The 16,263-nt window shown below is 43.6% G+C and overlaps 1 protein-coding gene across 1 annotated transcript in view; it reads right to left on the bottom strand.

Annotated features, from left to right (window-relative positions):
* The window catches only part of LOC118369100 (myelin transcription factor 1-like protein), a 143,531-nt gene that overhangs the window by 29,600 nt on the left and 97,668 nt on the right, over positions 1-16,263 (bottom strand). Inside the window, exon 8 of the mRNA XM_052496942.1 lies at positions 2,695-2,829. Coding sequence (XP_052352902.1) covers positions 2,695-2,829 — 135 coding nt within the window. The remainder of the gene's footprint in view (positions 1-2,694; positions 2,830-16,263) is intronic.

The raw sequence follows: 16,263 nt of genomic DNA, 5'->3' as shown, positions 1-16,263 counted from the left end.
CGTCAGCTTACTAAGAACAGGCAGCAAACTGATTAGGCGGCTGTTAGAGCCTGCAAAGGGTGCTTATATTATTTTTTGGCAGTGGGATTACTTTAGCTTCCTTCCACACCTGTGGACACACATTCCTTTAGGCTTTGGTTAAAGATATATCAAATAGGAGTGGAAGTATAGTCTGCTCTCCCCACGGCAGCCAATTAGAGTAATGATCTGTCCACAGACGTCTCTAAGGGACCCCGGTTGAGAACCATCAGAGGGGAGGGGGGTGAGGAGAGGGGCCAGAAAGACGCCCTGCTGTATGGGTTAAAACTGTTCTTTGCGTCAGCTTCATCATTATCACCCCCTTACACTCTGACCCTCGTCATCCTCACTCTCTGGCATACTAATTAGAGCTCAGAAGAGCTAATTGGGCAAGTCCCTCCACCTCAACACGCCGAGAGCCAATACATTATGTTAGATTATATCACTACTTTCCCTGACCATGACAAAGAAACAGTTATAATGACTGGAAATGGTTGGATTTGCCTGACCTCATTCACTGTATGCTTCGAGCATCGTGGAACATTTCACAAAAATAAAAAGCAGTGATTCCTGAAAAGTGTATGCTACAGAGGTATTGTGTTTTGTACTCTCATTCATAGGTACATCACTTTCAGAAACAAAAACAAAGATCTGTTATGAGTGGCTTAAATATTTGACATTCAACACTGAGCAAACACGAAAATGAACTTGTAACGTCGCTTCATTTTAATATCCGAGATTTCCCTAGGAAGTGTCTTGTGCGCTGTGTGATTGCTAAATGAAGACCTTGCATTAATAATCTATTGTCCACTACACTGTACATGTGTTATTAGACGGGCGGGCTTTTATCTCTCTCTGCCTCCTCGCTGTCAGCAGGTGTGGTGTGTGTGTGTGTGTGTGTGTGTGTGTGTGTGTGTGTGTGTGTGTGTGTGTGTGTGTGTGTGTGTGTGTGTGTGTGTGTGTGTGTGTGTGTGTGTGTGTGTGTGTGTGTGTGTGTGTGTGTAGAGGACATTTGGGTCTGTCTGCACTGAGAGGCTATTGACCACTGATGGACAGAGAGAAACTGTGTGGCTAGCTGCTCCATGGCGGATAATGGATTATAAAGCAGAGTTCTGTCGATACCTCACATACCTGTCTGTGTATGTGCATGTGTGTGAGTGTGTGTGTGTGTGTTATTTCCTTACAATGACCCTTTTCTGCGTAGTCACACTGTGAGTTGCAATTAGAATGAACATGATTTAATTCCAAAATGAAACATTTATGCTATTTTTCCAAAACGTCAGCTTGACCAACACAAATAAGAAATAGGAGAGGGAACACGGACGTTACCTCCAAAAGATCCTATGACAATCGATCGAAGCCTATTTTAAAACCCATTTTGGGGTTTGCACCCTCAAGGTCAAAAACTCTCCCCATCCTAAACCTCTAGGAGTACACATTTATACCTTGGTGCTATAACTAGGCTATAACTAGGCCCAGGAGTTTTTTCCTGGTAAGGTCACAAGGTCAGGGAAAACTGTTAGCTCTAAGCATGGTACTCAAAGCAAAAAAAGACATGTCTCATAACTGGCTACTTTACAAGGCCATGTCTTATGTTAACTGATTTATGTGCCATTATTTTAAAAAAGCTATTATTTTAAATAGCAGTCTGGGTCATGGCAGGTCATAACGTAATCTTCTGACTCTGGGTTAATAGCACGTGTTGAAGAGAGTTTATTGAGAAGTTTGCACAAAGTGAATGTGACCAAATAACTGGGGTGCCTATTCACTGAGGGCTAATGTTTATCGCCGCTGCAGTTGATCTGCTGCAAAAAGCCATAATACTTCTCTTTTATACAACTGAATTTAATTGAGCAAAGAATAGAAATAACTTTATGGGGTTTATCGTGCGGGGGGTTGATAGGCGTACTCAGTCTTACTCACTGCTGGTGATTATGGCCAGACGGAGACAGTTGACTTTTCTACAGGCACTTAACAGTGTCACCAAGCAGAAGGGAGTTTTATAAATCATGATCTTAATTATGTCTTACTTTGTGAGGTAAACATCATATGAATTTCGGGAGTCAAAGTACAGTAACATGCAAAAAAAAAAGTAGCTTAAGTAAAGTAAATTATCTGAATCCAACAGTGGGTGGGAATATCAAGTGCTGTGAAGCACTGGCTGTTGTGAAGCACTGGCTGTTGGTCAGCAAGAATGAGTGATGTTAACTCATTGGTAGACAGTGCTAGAACAGTCCCACCATTCACTATTGTACTCTGCCACTCATCTCTGAGGCCTTGTTCCCCCCCCATCATTAGATATCATTAGGTAATCAGTCATAGACTAACACAAGCAAATCCATGACCCCATGCATGCAAAGGTAATGCCAGGAGAGCAGCTGTAGCCCGCATGACCTCCCAGCGCAGTCCCCACCTGTCTAGCAAACACAGAGCAGCCATAACAAACGTGGATCAGCCACAATAAACACACAGCATTCAGACAGAAACACAGAGAAACCAAAACATGCAGACCTTGCAATGCAATACATCAAACAAACCCTGCAATAAACTGAGAGCCACTGGCTTTGTAAGCAGTGTCAATTCAATTTCAATTCCAGAGTTTGAAACAGACTGAACTGAAACTGAGTTTACCCCAGAATGGTAAACTTAAGTAAAGTGTGAAAGTGCAGTTCTTACTTTCAGGTGGAACCCTGTCTTTGTGTGGACAGCCAGACAGGCTCCGATGGTGAGGGTACAACCCCGTCACGTGACCTGTGCCATCACAGCCCGGTGTCGGGCACCGGCTCTCTTTCTTGTCTCCACGCGATGAATCTAAGCACACAAAAACATAGGGACAGAGAGAGAGAGGGAGAGAGAGATATATATATATAGAGAGAGATAGAGATAGAGAGAGAGAGAGAGAGAAAGAGAGAGAGAGAGAAATTAGCTTGCTTCATTGAAAGCAGCACATTTTAACACTTTCAGCAAACCCAGTGACCCTGTCAGAACGAGGTGAAAGTCATTGTGAACAGTGTGCTGCTAGTGCGAGAATGCTTATAACCACAGCAACCAAACAACGTCATTTGAATAATTGTCGAGGCTAAAAGCGGTATCACAAACCTGCCACTGATTTCACTAAGCCGACATGGGACCTTGCGGGAACATAACATAAGGTTAGCTACAGTATATCATCGCCATAGTAACAGAACATATTTCACACCACTTGACAAAACCTTGTTGAATAAAGCCACAACTGTAGCAGCGAAGAGCATGTGTTGCCATGTCCAAGACAAAGTAAGTCAGATTTTCTTCAACCAATTATTTGCACTGAAGGTCATTATTGGTCAAAATAAGACACGCACACATGCACACCGGAGGGGATTGTCTTTCCCTTGCCCAACCTTACCCTCTCTATTTCTCCAAACCCGATCAGATAGTGTTACCGTCCAAAAGCAGCGATGGCATCGCATGCCAACCGGCATCAGGTGCAACAGCCCACCTTCAAATGTCTTCAACTGGGAAACAAGATCATGGAGTAGTTCTTTGGTGTTAGGATATTCAGTAGCTACACTCAAATACACTGCAAATGCAATGTGTATATGGCATTCCATAAAATGATAGTAAGGATCTCAACTGTTCCTTGGCTGATAAGCTGTTTGTGAACCACAAAAACACAGAAATAATAGATGTTCCGTGCGCCATTTAAGTGGATGAAAATATTTGGTACGGTAAGGGGGAGAGGGGGAGGAAAAGGGTAAAGAGCAAAAGAGAGAGAGGGGATGCATTTCCCTTCACATCTTCCACAGGGTGACAGTCAAAGCGAGAGAAAGAGAGAGAGAGAGAGAGAGAGAGAGAGAGAGAGAGAGAGAGAGAGAGAGAGAGAGAGAGAGAGAGAGAGAGAGAGAGAGAGAGAGAGAGAGAGAGAGAGAGAGAGAGAGAGAGAGAGAGGGTTAGAGCGAGAAAGACAGAGAAAGAGAGGGAAGTCAGAGAAAGGCAGGACCACAGAGAGATAGTCTGCTAAGTCAGGTTTGAAAGGCTTCAATGACCTTCACCTCCACCACTTACTGAATAACCAAAATAAACACAGACACAGGAAGACGGCGTGGTAAAGAGAGAGGGAGGAAAAGACAGAGACAAAAAAAGACAGAGAGAACAATAGAGAGGATGAGACAGCAGTGGAGGCTCCCCAGAGGAAGGGGAGGACCATCCCCAGTGAATTTCATAAAAATAGAAATACTGTAACATTAAGAAAGTTATCCTTTTTAGAAAGAACTATCCTAAATATATTCACATCACAAAATAATTTATTAAAACATACTGTTTTGCAATGAAGGTCTTCAGTAGCCTCAACAGCACTCTGTAGGGGTACATTGCAGCACTCTGGGTACAGCACTCTGGGTACCCTCCTGGGTACAGCACTCTGGGTACATTGACTTCAATACAAAACCCAGGAGGCTCATGGCTCTCACTTCCTTTCATAGCCTTACACAGTAATTATGACAAATTCCGGAGAACGTCCTATCAGACTTATCAGAGCTCGTGCAGCATGAATTGACATGCTGTCCACTTGTCAAAGGATCAGAGAATGAAGTACTGAACGCATTGGCTACAGCTAGCTAGCACTGCAGTGCATAAAATGTGGTAATTAGTTTACTCAGAGAGAGAAAGACAATAGTTGAACAGTTTTTATCAAATTAATTAAGGAGAAGCAAAAGAGAGAGAGAGAGAGAGAGAGAGAGAGAGAGAGAGAGAGAGAGAGAGAGAGAGACATCTATATTTGGTTATATTTTTTTAAACTTTCACTTAGCTAGCAAATGCAGCTAGCTAGTTTACCCTACTCAAACACCCGGCTCAAACAGAGAGAAATGCTATGTTAGCTAGCTGGCTATGGCTATTCAACACTAATTTGGTTTTATTAATTTATTGCCACCAGGGCCCCGGGTGTGACTGACTGTACTACATGATTGTAGCAGGTTTACTAACGCGTTAGTTCTTGTAGCTATTTTGACTATGACATGACAACGACGTAAGATGTGTGTAACGTTAGCGGTTAGCAGTCATGATATGAAGGTTTGGCTCGGAATGTTTTTTTCGCCAAGTCATAGACAGCTGATGTGTTGTGCACTGAAGTCCACAAGCGAAGGGAAAAGGTGATAAGAGGAGAGCGAGTAGATACTTGCGAGAAGGAATTACTGTATATATACACATTGAGCAAAATGATCAGGCTGTTTTTATGTGGCTACTATGAAAGTGAACTGTGTTTGCGGATATTCATACCGCCGATTCTGTTGAAAATAAATCTTAAACAGAAGCAAACGGAACAAAACAGGGATTAGCATACCTCAATTTGCTCATTTGCAACTGTTGGACAAGATCAGCTGGATGCAGGCAAGCATGTGCAAGTTGGTATTGAATGCAGGGGCACAACTTTCACTGGGGATGGGGGGATGGGTCAAGTTATCTGTCAGATAGTGATATAAGGTGGCAATTATTACTATCTAACAGCCGTTGTTGTTTTGGAAATGTTTTGTAGTCTTTGTTCTGCCCCGTTTCAGAAGTAAATTAACTTGGATAGCTTTCGCCAGCTGATGTACCAATAGAGAGAGAGCTGGCCAGAAGTTGGCTAACATTAGCTATTATTTTTGCCTCGATCACACTAGACCTGAATCAAATTATGAAACCAGCAGTCAAATGACTGAATGTTGATATTCTGACGTTTTTATAGTGCAATATTAGTCAGTATTGCAATGTAACGTTATTGATCTGTCAGTTTCCTGAGCTAATTCCCTCCTTTTCAACCTGACACAGTAATAAACAGCTCTAACGTTACAGGCGCACTGTAGGGAGAGGTGCACTGTAGAGGTCTACGTGGGACCAATTTCTTCATCCTGCTCCTGCTCCTGCCAGCACTGCTGGCTTTCTGTCCGACTCCCACTCGCAACAAGAACTGGTCCCAAACCCAACTGCAGTCTAGCAATGTTATTTTAGGTGTATGTGACGCAGCTCTCTTGCCAGCCATGGTCCAAGCAATTTTGCACCCTACAGGCAAAATCAAATGCGCAAGAATAATAGGTTGAATTAGAGATTTGTACATATGGCCCTTATATTCTATTACTGGGCTATATCAGCCAATATGTTAGATGTGCCACATCCTGATCTGTTTCACCTGCCCTTGTGATTGTCTCGCGTATTATCCCCGGTGTATATATCCCTGTGTTTCCTGTCTCTCTGTGCCAGTTCGTTTTGTTTACCAAGTCAACCAGCGTTTTTCTTTGCTCCTATTTTGTCCCAGTCTCTTTTGGTTCTAGTCCTCTTGGTTTCGACCCTTGCCTGTCCTGACTCCGTACCCGCCTGCCTGACCACTCTTCCTGTTCTGTCGTCAAGCCTGCCTATCCCCTTGTACTGTTTGGACTCTGATCTGGTTACTGAACCCCTGCCTGGCCTGACCTCGAGACTGTCCTTCGTCTGGTACTGTTTTGGACTCGGTTTATGAACTCTCGCCTGTCCCCGTCCTACCTTTTGCCTACCCCTTGGATTAATAAATATCGGAGCTCAACCATCTGCTTCTTGTGTCTGCATTTGGGTCTCGCCTTGTGTCCTTATGAGATGTAGTTTGAAAAGAGCAGAGTTAGAGAAATATGGGTGATCAATATTTAGGCCTATTTCTAGTCAATGTAGTAAACTATAGCTGTCAGGATTTGGCCAGGGTTGTTCCGGTTTTTGGTCACTAGATGCCCCCATTGTGCTTTTTGACCTTTTGTTTTCCCTTGATCCCCATTATTATTTGCACCTGTGCCTCTTTTCCCCTGATTGTATTTAAACCCTTAGTTTTCCTCAGTTCTTTGCTCTGTGTTTGTATGTTAGCACCCAGCCCTAGTATTCTGTGAACTCTTGTTGATCCCGGTGGACTCTCTTGTGGAATTCTGTTTTTTGTTCTTGTTTATTTATTTTTTGAGTATCTTTTGAGGCTTTTTATGCTATACCTACCACCTTGTGGATAGACCTTTTTGTCTTGGAGGATTACCTTTGTTCTTGTGGAATTCCTTTTGAGGTTGTGGAGTTTCATGTTTTCCTGAAGGACTTAATTTTTTACTTCATTAAATACACCGTCTCAAGTACTGCTGTGTCTGCCTCATGTTCTGGGTTCTGCCGTCTATTCGTGGCTCAGTTGGTTAAGTGACTGTTTCTCACTCCGGAGACCCGGGTTCGTAACCGGGTCCTGACAATAGCCTAGTCAAATGTCTATTTAGGAAGTACATTTCATTGGAAAGATAACTGCCCCTTGCTTCTCCACCCATGCATAGGCTATAGCAGGGGTGGGCAAACTTTTTGGCTCGAGGGCCACATCGGGATTATGAAATTCAACGGAGGGCCACATTTTTTGGAGGTCCAATTGTTGTCCAAATCAATTTGCGGGGGGCCTCCCGAGTGGTGCAGCTGTCTAAGGTATTGCATTGCAGTGCTTGAGGCATCACTACAGTCCTGGGTTCAATCCAAGGCCGTCACAGCTGGCAGGGACTATGAGACCCATGAGGCGGTGCACAATTGGCCCAGCATTGTCTGGGTTAGGAGATGGATTGGCAGGGCGAGATTTCCTTGTCCAATCGTGCTCTAGCGACTTCTGTGGCGGGCCAGGCGCATGCACGCTGACACGGTTGCCAGGTATATAGTGTTTCTTCCGCCACATCGGTGGGGTTGGCTTCCGGGTTAAGCGGGCATTGTGTCAAGAAGCAGTGCGGCTTGATTGGGTTGTGTTCCGGAGGATGCACGACTCTCGACCTTCACCTCTCCCGAGTCCGTATGGGATTTGCAGTGATGGGACAAGACTAACTACCAATTGGATACCATGAAATCGAATGATGACAGCGACACTTCCTACGTTTTGCATAGTCCTATAGGATATAGCCGACCTTTTAGCAGGACGATTTGCAGGCAGAGACAATAATGCTCGCTCACTCCTTTTTAGTGACTACATGTTTTGATTTGACTTCGACTCCGCACCCCCTACTTCTTTCCAATTATCAATATACAGACACTATCGTAAACTACAGTCTGATCAAATGTAAGTTCATTTCGTATTCAAGTTAACTGCGATGTGATTCTCCTCCCATGTAGGCAGCCTACTCTATTTCAAAGAGACCACACATACTAGGCACACTTTAACTCTCACAACCAACTAGAGAGAGGTAGGCTACTGAAGTTGAAGCAGCGAATTATGTGTGAAAAACGTGTTTTTAATACTAGAGGTAGGCTAACGCATACAAAACATCTGTGGGACCCCCCAAAATATTTTCCTCCCAAAGTCGTCTGTCTGACCACACGCTCCCGCCCGCAGCATGAAAAATGCAGACCTCGCCGCAATGATCAGAATCAGACAGTGACCGATGTCCCAACAGGGTCAGACAGCCAGGGAAGACCAGTCTACGGAGGTGAATTTGACAGGACATTAACAATATCATTGAATGACACAAAATTCCATCTTGAATTGATGGGTGGATCTACAGTGGCTACAGGACAGAATCTTAATCTTACTGCTACAGTCTGGGATCTGGAAATAATGATCATTTCCCTTATTGCCAAATAATACACCAAGGTAATTATTATATACAGGGGCCACAACAGGGTCAGGCAACCAGGTAAGACCAGTCTGTGATGGAGGTGAGGGGGATATTTGCAGAGGAAAAACGTTATTTCCTCTGTGCAGCAAACACTGGACAAGCCAGATACTATTTTAAGGCAGTCTGACAAACCTCCAAAGTTGATTTAGAAACTATATCAAGGGTTGATAGAGGCTTTTCCCCGATGGCATGACACATGTAAAACAAAAATGTGATGAAGACCTGGGAGACTATTGATGATGATGAATGGATACTGATATGTTAGAATGCCCAGCCATGTTCATATAATCTCAGACACAAATGAGTGCAGTTTAAGACCATCCATAGAATGTACTATATTCCAGTGAAACTGAATATCATGGACTCAAGAAATTGTACTATTCTGCTGGAGGTTTAAAGCACAAAGGAGACATATTTGCATGTGTTATGGTCTTGTGAAGGCTGGCTGGCTGAATTCTGGCAAAGCGTATGTTATTTTATCTCAGCATATCTACAGACTCTACCTTCTCCCCGTTTTTGTTTGCTTGGAAATGTTGATACTGGAGACTGTTATCAAGAAGAAACTGTGTAACCTAGCATTTATAGTGGCTAATAAATGCATTGCCATTAATTGGAAGGTTGGTTATCCTCCCACAATGTCAAGTTATGTACCACTAGATTTGATTTATTACAAGATTAAGGGTATACTGTGCAACATTCATAAGGTCTGGATGACTTATATGGATTACAGAGCAACTAAAGGAGTATTTATTGAAAACATTCCCATGTCAGGGGAAATACCTATTTAGACAATCCCTAGCTGCTGGGCTACTCAGTCCTGGCCCTGGGGGTCTGCCATCCTGTGTGTTGTCACTATGGCCTTGGCCTAAATTATTGAAACCAATAATGAATGTTTCACTAAGAACCTAAAGCTGACTGGGGTGTGTTGGGGTTGGGGAGCTGCAGGGTGGTGCATCCCTAGTGACAGGACGGGGCGACCCAGCTATACTGTTTGAGGTGTATGTGGGGTTTTTTTGTTTTGTTTTTTGTTTCCCAACCTATCCCTTGGGAATAAAAATAAATAAAGGTGTAAAATGGGAAGGAAATTGTGTTGGGAGAGAGTTGAGTTATTGACCGAGAGACTGAAAACTGAAAAGCAGCTCCTATCTCAAGGCCATCAGACTGTTAAACAGCCATCACCAACATTGAGTGGCTGCTGCCAACATACTGACTCAACTCTAGCCACTTTAATAATAAAAAAATTGGATGTAATAAATGTATCACTAGTCACTTGAAACAATGCCACTTTATATAATGTTTACATACCCTACATTACTCATCTCAAATGTACTGTATATACTGTGCTCTATACCATCTACTGCATCTTGCCTATGCCGTTCGGCCATCACTCATCCATATATTTATATGTAATATTCTTATTCATTCCTTTACACTTGTGTGTAAAAGGTAGTTGTTGTGAAATTGTTAGATTACTTGTTAGATATTACTGCATGGTCGGAACTAGAAGCACAAGCATTTCTCTACACTGGCATTAACATCTGCTAACCATGTGTATGTGACAAATAACATTTGATTGGATTTGATTTGATTTGAAATGCTTTGAGAGGCTAGTTAAGGATCATATCACCTCCACCTTACCTGACACACTAGACCCACTTCAATTTGCTTACTGCCCCCAATAGACGAACAGACGATGCAATCGACATCGCACTGCACACTGCCCTATCCCATCTGGACAAGAGGAATACCTATGTAAGAATGCTGTTCATTGACTATAGCTCATCATTCAACACCATAGTACCCTCCAAGCTCATCATTAAGCTCTGGGCCTTGGGTCTGAACCCCGCCCTGTGCAACTGGGTCCTGGACTTCCTGACGGGCCGTCCCCAGGTGTTGAAAGTAGGAAACAACACCTCCACTGGTCAGAACTAGAAGCACAAGCATTTCGCTACACTCGCCTTAACATCTGCTAACCATGTGTATGTGACCAATAACACTTGATTTGATTTGACTAGACTGGTGGGAGTCGGGCGTGCAGGTGGCTCGGGCTGGCTGGTCGGTCTGGCTGAAAGTTGATGTAGAGTATGTCTTAATAAAGACGTTTTTTCAAGAGTTGATCATTTGTTAGGCTATTGGTTAAAGGAGCAACACAATATATATTAAAAGAATTACCTTTTTTCTAGTTCAGTCGTATTGATCACTTCAACATATTTAGTAAGGATCTCTTACCTTGATGACTGTTGCCATTTTTGCTTACTTTTTGTTCTAAATAGAGATGGCATATTGGATTGTGTAAAAATGCAGGGAAGGATCTTTAGATGCCCAAACATATTCTGGGGGAGGACCACCAGCCCCCATGTCAGGGGAAATACCTATTTAGACAATCCCTAGCCACCAGGTTATCCCCCCACACTTCTAAAACCAAAGTGGAGCCCCTGATTAAATGTGTCAGTGTCTGTCGCCTTGATTACTCAAAATTCTCTCGACATTCATAAACTTTCACTCATAGGCTAGGTTGTAGCAACCTCATGATGGGTACAGGGAACATTTACGTACAGTAGTAGACTATCGTGTAGCCGCCTAGACCTATCGATGTTACATTGAGCTGAGTGAATGGAATAGGAATGAGAGTCATCCAATATGCTGTAATAGAAATAAGGCCAGGCTCATAAGAAGAAAAAAAAATCATCCTCCCTCATCTTAAACGGCACCGACCGCCACTGAAGTACAGATACACCTACTCATACATAGTGAGTCACCCGATGAGTTCCCTATGACTCCATAGATCAGAACACGACCCTCATTACCTCCTTGTACATTATTAAGGCCTTCCTCTTATGACAGTCTCGTATTAGGATACATACGGTTGGTACACTGTGTCTGTGTCGTGTCTGGCTCTCCCCTTTTACAGGGTACGACTGCATCAGACAGTGGGGACTAGGCCTGTTTTTATGCGGAGAAAGAACTGTTAAGTCACAGTTCATAATGGCATGGTAAATGGCTTTCCCTTGTGTCACTTATGCAGTCTGAACTTTCAATCTATGCTTGTTTAAAATAAATTACATTCCAATAAAAGGAACACACATGCACACACACATCAAGGCGGCTCTGCCTGATGCCGCCTAATGGAGGACAGTGAAGAGTGGAGTACGTGAGGGAGCCAAGTGGAATGCATATTAGAAAGCAGAGGATATCGATTGTGGCTGGAGACAGGTTCGCGCTTTTCATAGCAAATGGACCCCATTACCATACCATCTCCGGATAATTAATGTGCAGCCAGTGGGCTTGTCGTTCGTTATCGCTCATTCTGATACTGTTCAATTGCCATCTCCCCGCCTGGTGCTTTTCCCTGTCAGTCCGGCTGGGCTCTCCCCTCGTAGTCATCACCTCCGCTTCACTTCTAAATCACAGACAGCAACCCTGGTCAACGAGGTGTCTGCTGCTATCTCACCAGAGGGAAGATGTTATCGCGACACTCTCATTATTCTTACATTAGCCAGATACCAGATACATGCCGTGCCGCGCATGTGAAATTAGCATTTGTGTTTTAATATGCCTGCTGTGAAGGAGGATGTTCATATTGGATACTCTCTTATCTGACCTGTTTTATGTGTGTCTATAAAACGCCTTCCCTCCTTATCTCATAGTAGAGGGTGGGGTATCAACCCCTTGGTATGAGTGTTCCATCCCTGTCGGACGGGAGATGGAATACGGTGAGAAGAATCACTCTTCAAATGATCTTGGAGAAGCAACCAATTGTAAATGTCTTTTTTTTTTTCAAGTCAGAACTAAGTATGCATAATGTCCACACTTATCTGTCAGGGCAGATACGCCATTAAGATATTGTATCTGTCAAACCATTGGGTCTGAAACCAACCACCATAGAAGAAGAGCATGTCTCATATACAGTACGGAGGGGTAACACTAACACCCAATATAAACCTAAACCACAACACAAAGACTCACTAAATTAACCATTCTGCAGGACGCAGTACAGTTTTTCCTAAAATCTCATTTCCCCAGAGTTGACTGTACACAGTACCCAGTTCCCTTCAAGAGGCAGCTCCAGCAGCCTTCTATTTCATAGCTTCCAGTCCCTCTGTGGGTTTAAAAATAGGCAGCTTCAACCGGGGCTGCATTGCAGGCAGGAAGGGATGTGATTTGCAGTCCTAACGGTCCGTGCAGATTGCCATTACTTATGCCTGACAAGCCTACCCTCTGATGTTGTCATGCTGGCCTATTTTAACAACATAAGCTGTTGCTGCTGCTGCTGCAGCCGCTGCTGAGATGCCAGTCTTCAAATTGGCTGCAAAAGCTTGTCCCGAGGTCACAGTGAGGTTCACAGTAAGCATGTTAGCCTGCCATCCCTACGTCTCACAGACAAAGAGGACATGGGGAGCCAGGGACTGATTGGGGTTTACTTGAAACACATACAGCGGCTTCGGAAAGTATTCACACCCCTTGAAGCTATACACATTTTGTTAAGTTACAGCCTTATTCTAAAATGTATGAAAACATTTTATTGTCATCAATCTACACACAATACCTCAGAATGACAAAGCAAAAAAAATAGTTTTTTTGATTTTTTTGTTGTTGCACATTTATCACATTTACATAAGTATTCAGACCATTTACTCTGTACTTTATTGAAGCACCTTTGGCAGCGATTACAGCATCGAGTCTTCTTGGGTATGATGCTACATGCTTGGCACACCTGTATATAGGGAGTTTCTCCCATTCTTCTCTGCAGATCCTCTTTTAAGCTCTGTGATGTTGGATGAGCGTTTTCAGGTCTCTCCAGAGATGTTCGATTGGTTTCTAGTCTGGGCTCTGGCTGGGCCACTCAAGGACATTCAGAGACTTGTCCCAAAGCCACTCCTGCGTTGACTTGGCTGTGTGCTTAGGGTCGTTGTACTGTTGGAAGGTGAACCATCACCCCAGTCTGAGGTCCTGAGCACTCTGGCGCAGGCTTTCATCAAGGCTCTCTCTGTACTTTGCTCCATTCATCTTTGCCTCGATCCTGACTAGTCTCCCAGTCCCTGCTGCTGAAAAACATCCCCAGAGCATAATGCTGCCACCCCCATGCTTTACTGTAGGGATGGTGCCAGGTTTCCTCCAGACGTGACGCTTGGCATTCAGGCCAAACAGTTCAATCTTGGTTTAATCAGACCAGAGAATCTTGATTCTCATGGTCTGAGAGTCTTTAGGTGCCTTTTGACAAACTCCAAGTGTGCTGTCATGAGCCTTTTACTGAGGAGTGGCTTCAGTCTACCATAAAGGCCTGATTGATGGAGTGCTGCAGAGATGGTTGTCCTTCTGGAAGTTTCTGCAATCTACACAGAGGAACTCTAGAGCTCAATCAGAGTGACCATTGGGTTCTTGGTCACCTCCATGACCATGGCCCTTCTCCACCAATTGCTCAGTTTGGCCAGGTGGCCAGCTCTAGGAAGAGCCTTGGTAATTCCAAACGTCTTCCATTTAAGAATGATGGAGGCTACTGTGTTCTTGGGGATCTTCAATTCTGCAGACATGTTTTGGTACCCTTCCCAAGATCTGTGCCTTGACACAATCTTGTCTCGAAGCTCTACGGACAATTCCTTCGACTTCATGGCATGGTTTTTGCTCTGACATGCACTATCAATTGTGGGATCTTATATACACGGGTATGTGCCTTTCTAAATCATCAATTGAATTTACCACAGATCAAGTTGTAGAAACATCTCAAGGATGATCAATGGAAACAGGATGCACCTGAGCTCAATATTGAGTTTCATAGAAAAGGGTCTGAATACTTATGTAGATGTTTAGTACATTTGCTAAAATACAACCAAACATTTTATTTAATCCATTTTAGAATAAGGCTGTAATGTAACAAAATGTGGAAAAAGCCAATGGGCCTGAATACTTTCCAAAGGCACAGTACAGGTACTGTTCACTCACCTCAGCAAGGTGAGAGAGGTAGTGTGGTGTAGTCAAATGGCTACTGTTGTGGCAGCATACCCAAAGTATCTGTGGGTCCTCGTTATAAATTTAACAGTGGCATGTATTATTGGATGCCAATGGAAGCCATGCATCCCCCCAAAAATGTACAACCCCCCCCAAAAATACAAAAAAAATTATGTGCCTTGAGTCTCTCTGTGTTTCATAGTTTTCCTTCAATTTGCAAGAGGCTGAATGTATCTCACCGTAAATAGCACCCTTCTGTATGTGATGCTGTCTGGTCAAAAACAGTAGGATATTGTTCCCGCAAATAGCATTGAATGCATGGGAGGCCAGCTAGCCTCCCTTGATAAAGAAGGTTAAAATAATAGCCAATCAGCGTTGAGCTAAACTGAGTGAACTCAGCTGTGAATACCAACAAAAACTTTTCAAGGGAAGCCAGTTTGGACTTGGCTTCTCACCAATCACATCACATAAAAAGCTAAACATTCTTGACAGAAAGAACGTGCAAGTCGCATCTCGTTGCGTCGTTGTCCTTCGGTGGCTAGCTACTAGCTAGCTAAAATGGTCCCTTTCCTAAATTTGCTATGGATGGAGATATGGATTTGGAGTTTTACTTAATTCTCTATACTGGCCAATGATTATAAGGGTGATTCTGATCCAATCATGTTGAAATGTTGAAGTTCAAATGGAGCTGCAATAGTGGAGGTAGCTCCTGTTTTCTTTACAACTTGTGGGAACTCTCCATGGTTCTAAATCAATAGTTGTTTCGTAGTACGAAAATGTTGGACACATTAACTTGCTTGACCGTGCTTTAGGTCATTTAACTGTTTGTCACATGCCATATGCTTTGTGGACTTTACAGGACGGAGGTTACTCCCCGGTTTTGTGATGAAGAAAAGGTGTGGTTGTATTTATTCTGCCACTGGGCCTTCTAATTGTTTTGGCCTTAGGCCTATATACACTACATTACCAAAAGTATGTGGACACCTGCTCGTCAAACATCTTATTCCAAAATCATGGGCATTAATATGGAGTTGGTCCCATCTTTGCTGCTATAACAGCCTACACTCTTATGAGAAGACTTTCCACTAGATGTTGGAACATTTCTACGTGGACTCGCTTCCATTCAGCCACAAGAGGGTTAGTGACGTCGGAGACTGATGTTAGGCGATTCAGCCTGGCTCGCAGTCAGCATTCCAATTCATCCCAAAGGTGTTTAATGGGTTGAGGTCAGGAGTTGAGGTCAGGGCTCTGTGCATGCCAGTCAAGTTCTTCCACACCGATATCAACAAAGCATTTCTGTATGGAGCTTGCTTTGTGCAAGGGTGCATTGTCATGCTGATACAGGAAACGGCCTTCCCCAAACTGTTGCCACAAAGTAGGAAGCACAAAATTGTCTAGCATGTCATTGTATGATGTAGCGTTAAGATTTCCCTTCAAGGGAATTAAGGGGCCTAGCCCGAACCATGAAAAACAGCCTCTAGACCATTATCCCTCCTCCACCAAACTTTACAGTTGGCACTATGCATTCGGGCAGATAGCGTTCTCCTGGCATCTGCCAAAGCCAGATTCGTCCGTCAGACTGCCATATGGTGAACTAGAGAACTTGTTTCCACTGCTCCAGAGTCCAATGGGGGCTAGCTTTTCACCACTCTAGCCGACGCAGACGTGATTGCTTCCAGAGACAGTTTGAACTCGGTAGCGA

The sequence above is a fragment of the Oncorhynchus keta genome, chromosome 35 (assembly GCF_023373465.1).
Source record: "Oncorhynchus keta strain PuntledgeMale-10-30-2019 chromosome 35, Oket_V2, whole genome shotgun sequence".
NCBI lineage: Eukaryota > Metazoa > Chordata > Actinopteri > Salmoniformes > Salmonidae > Oncorhynchus > Oncorhynchus keta.
Note: the sequence above shows the minus strand (reverse complement) of the source record. Positions and strands in the feature narration are given on the sequence as shown.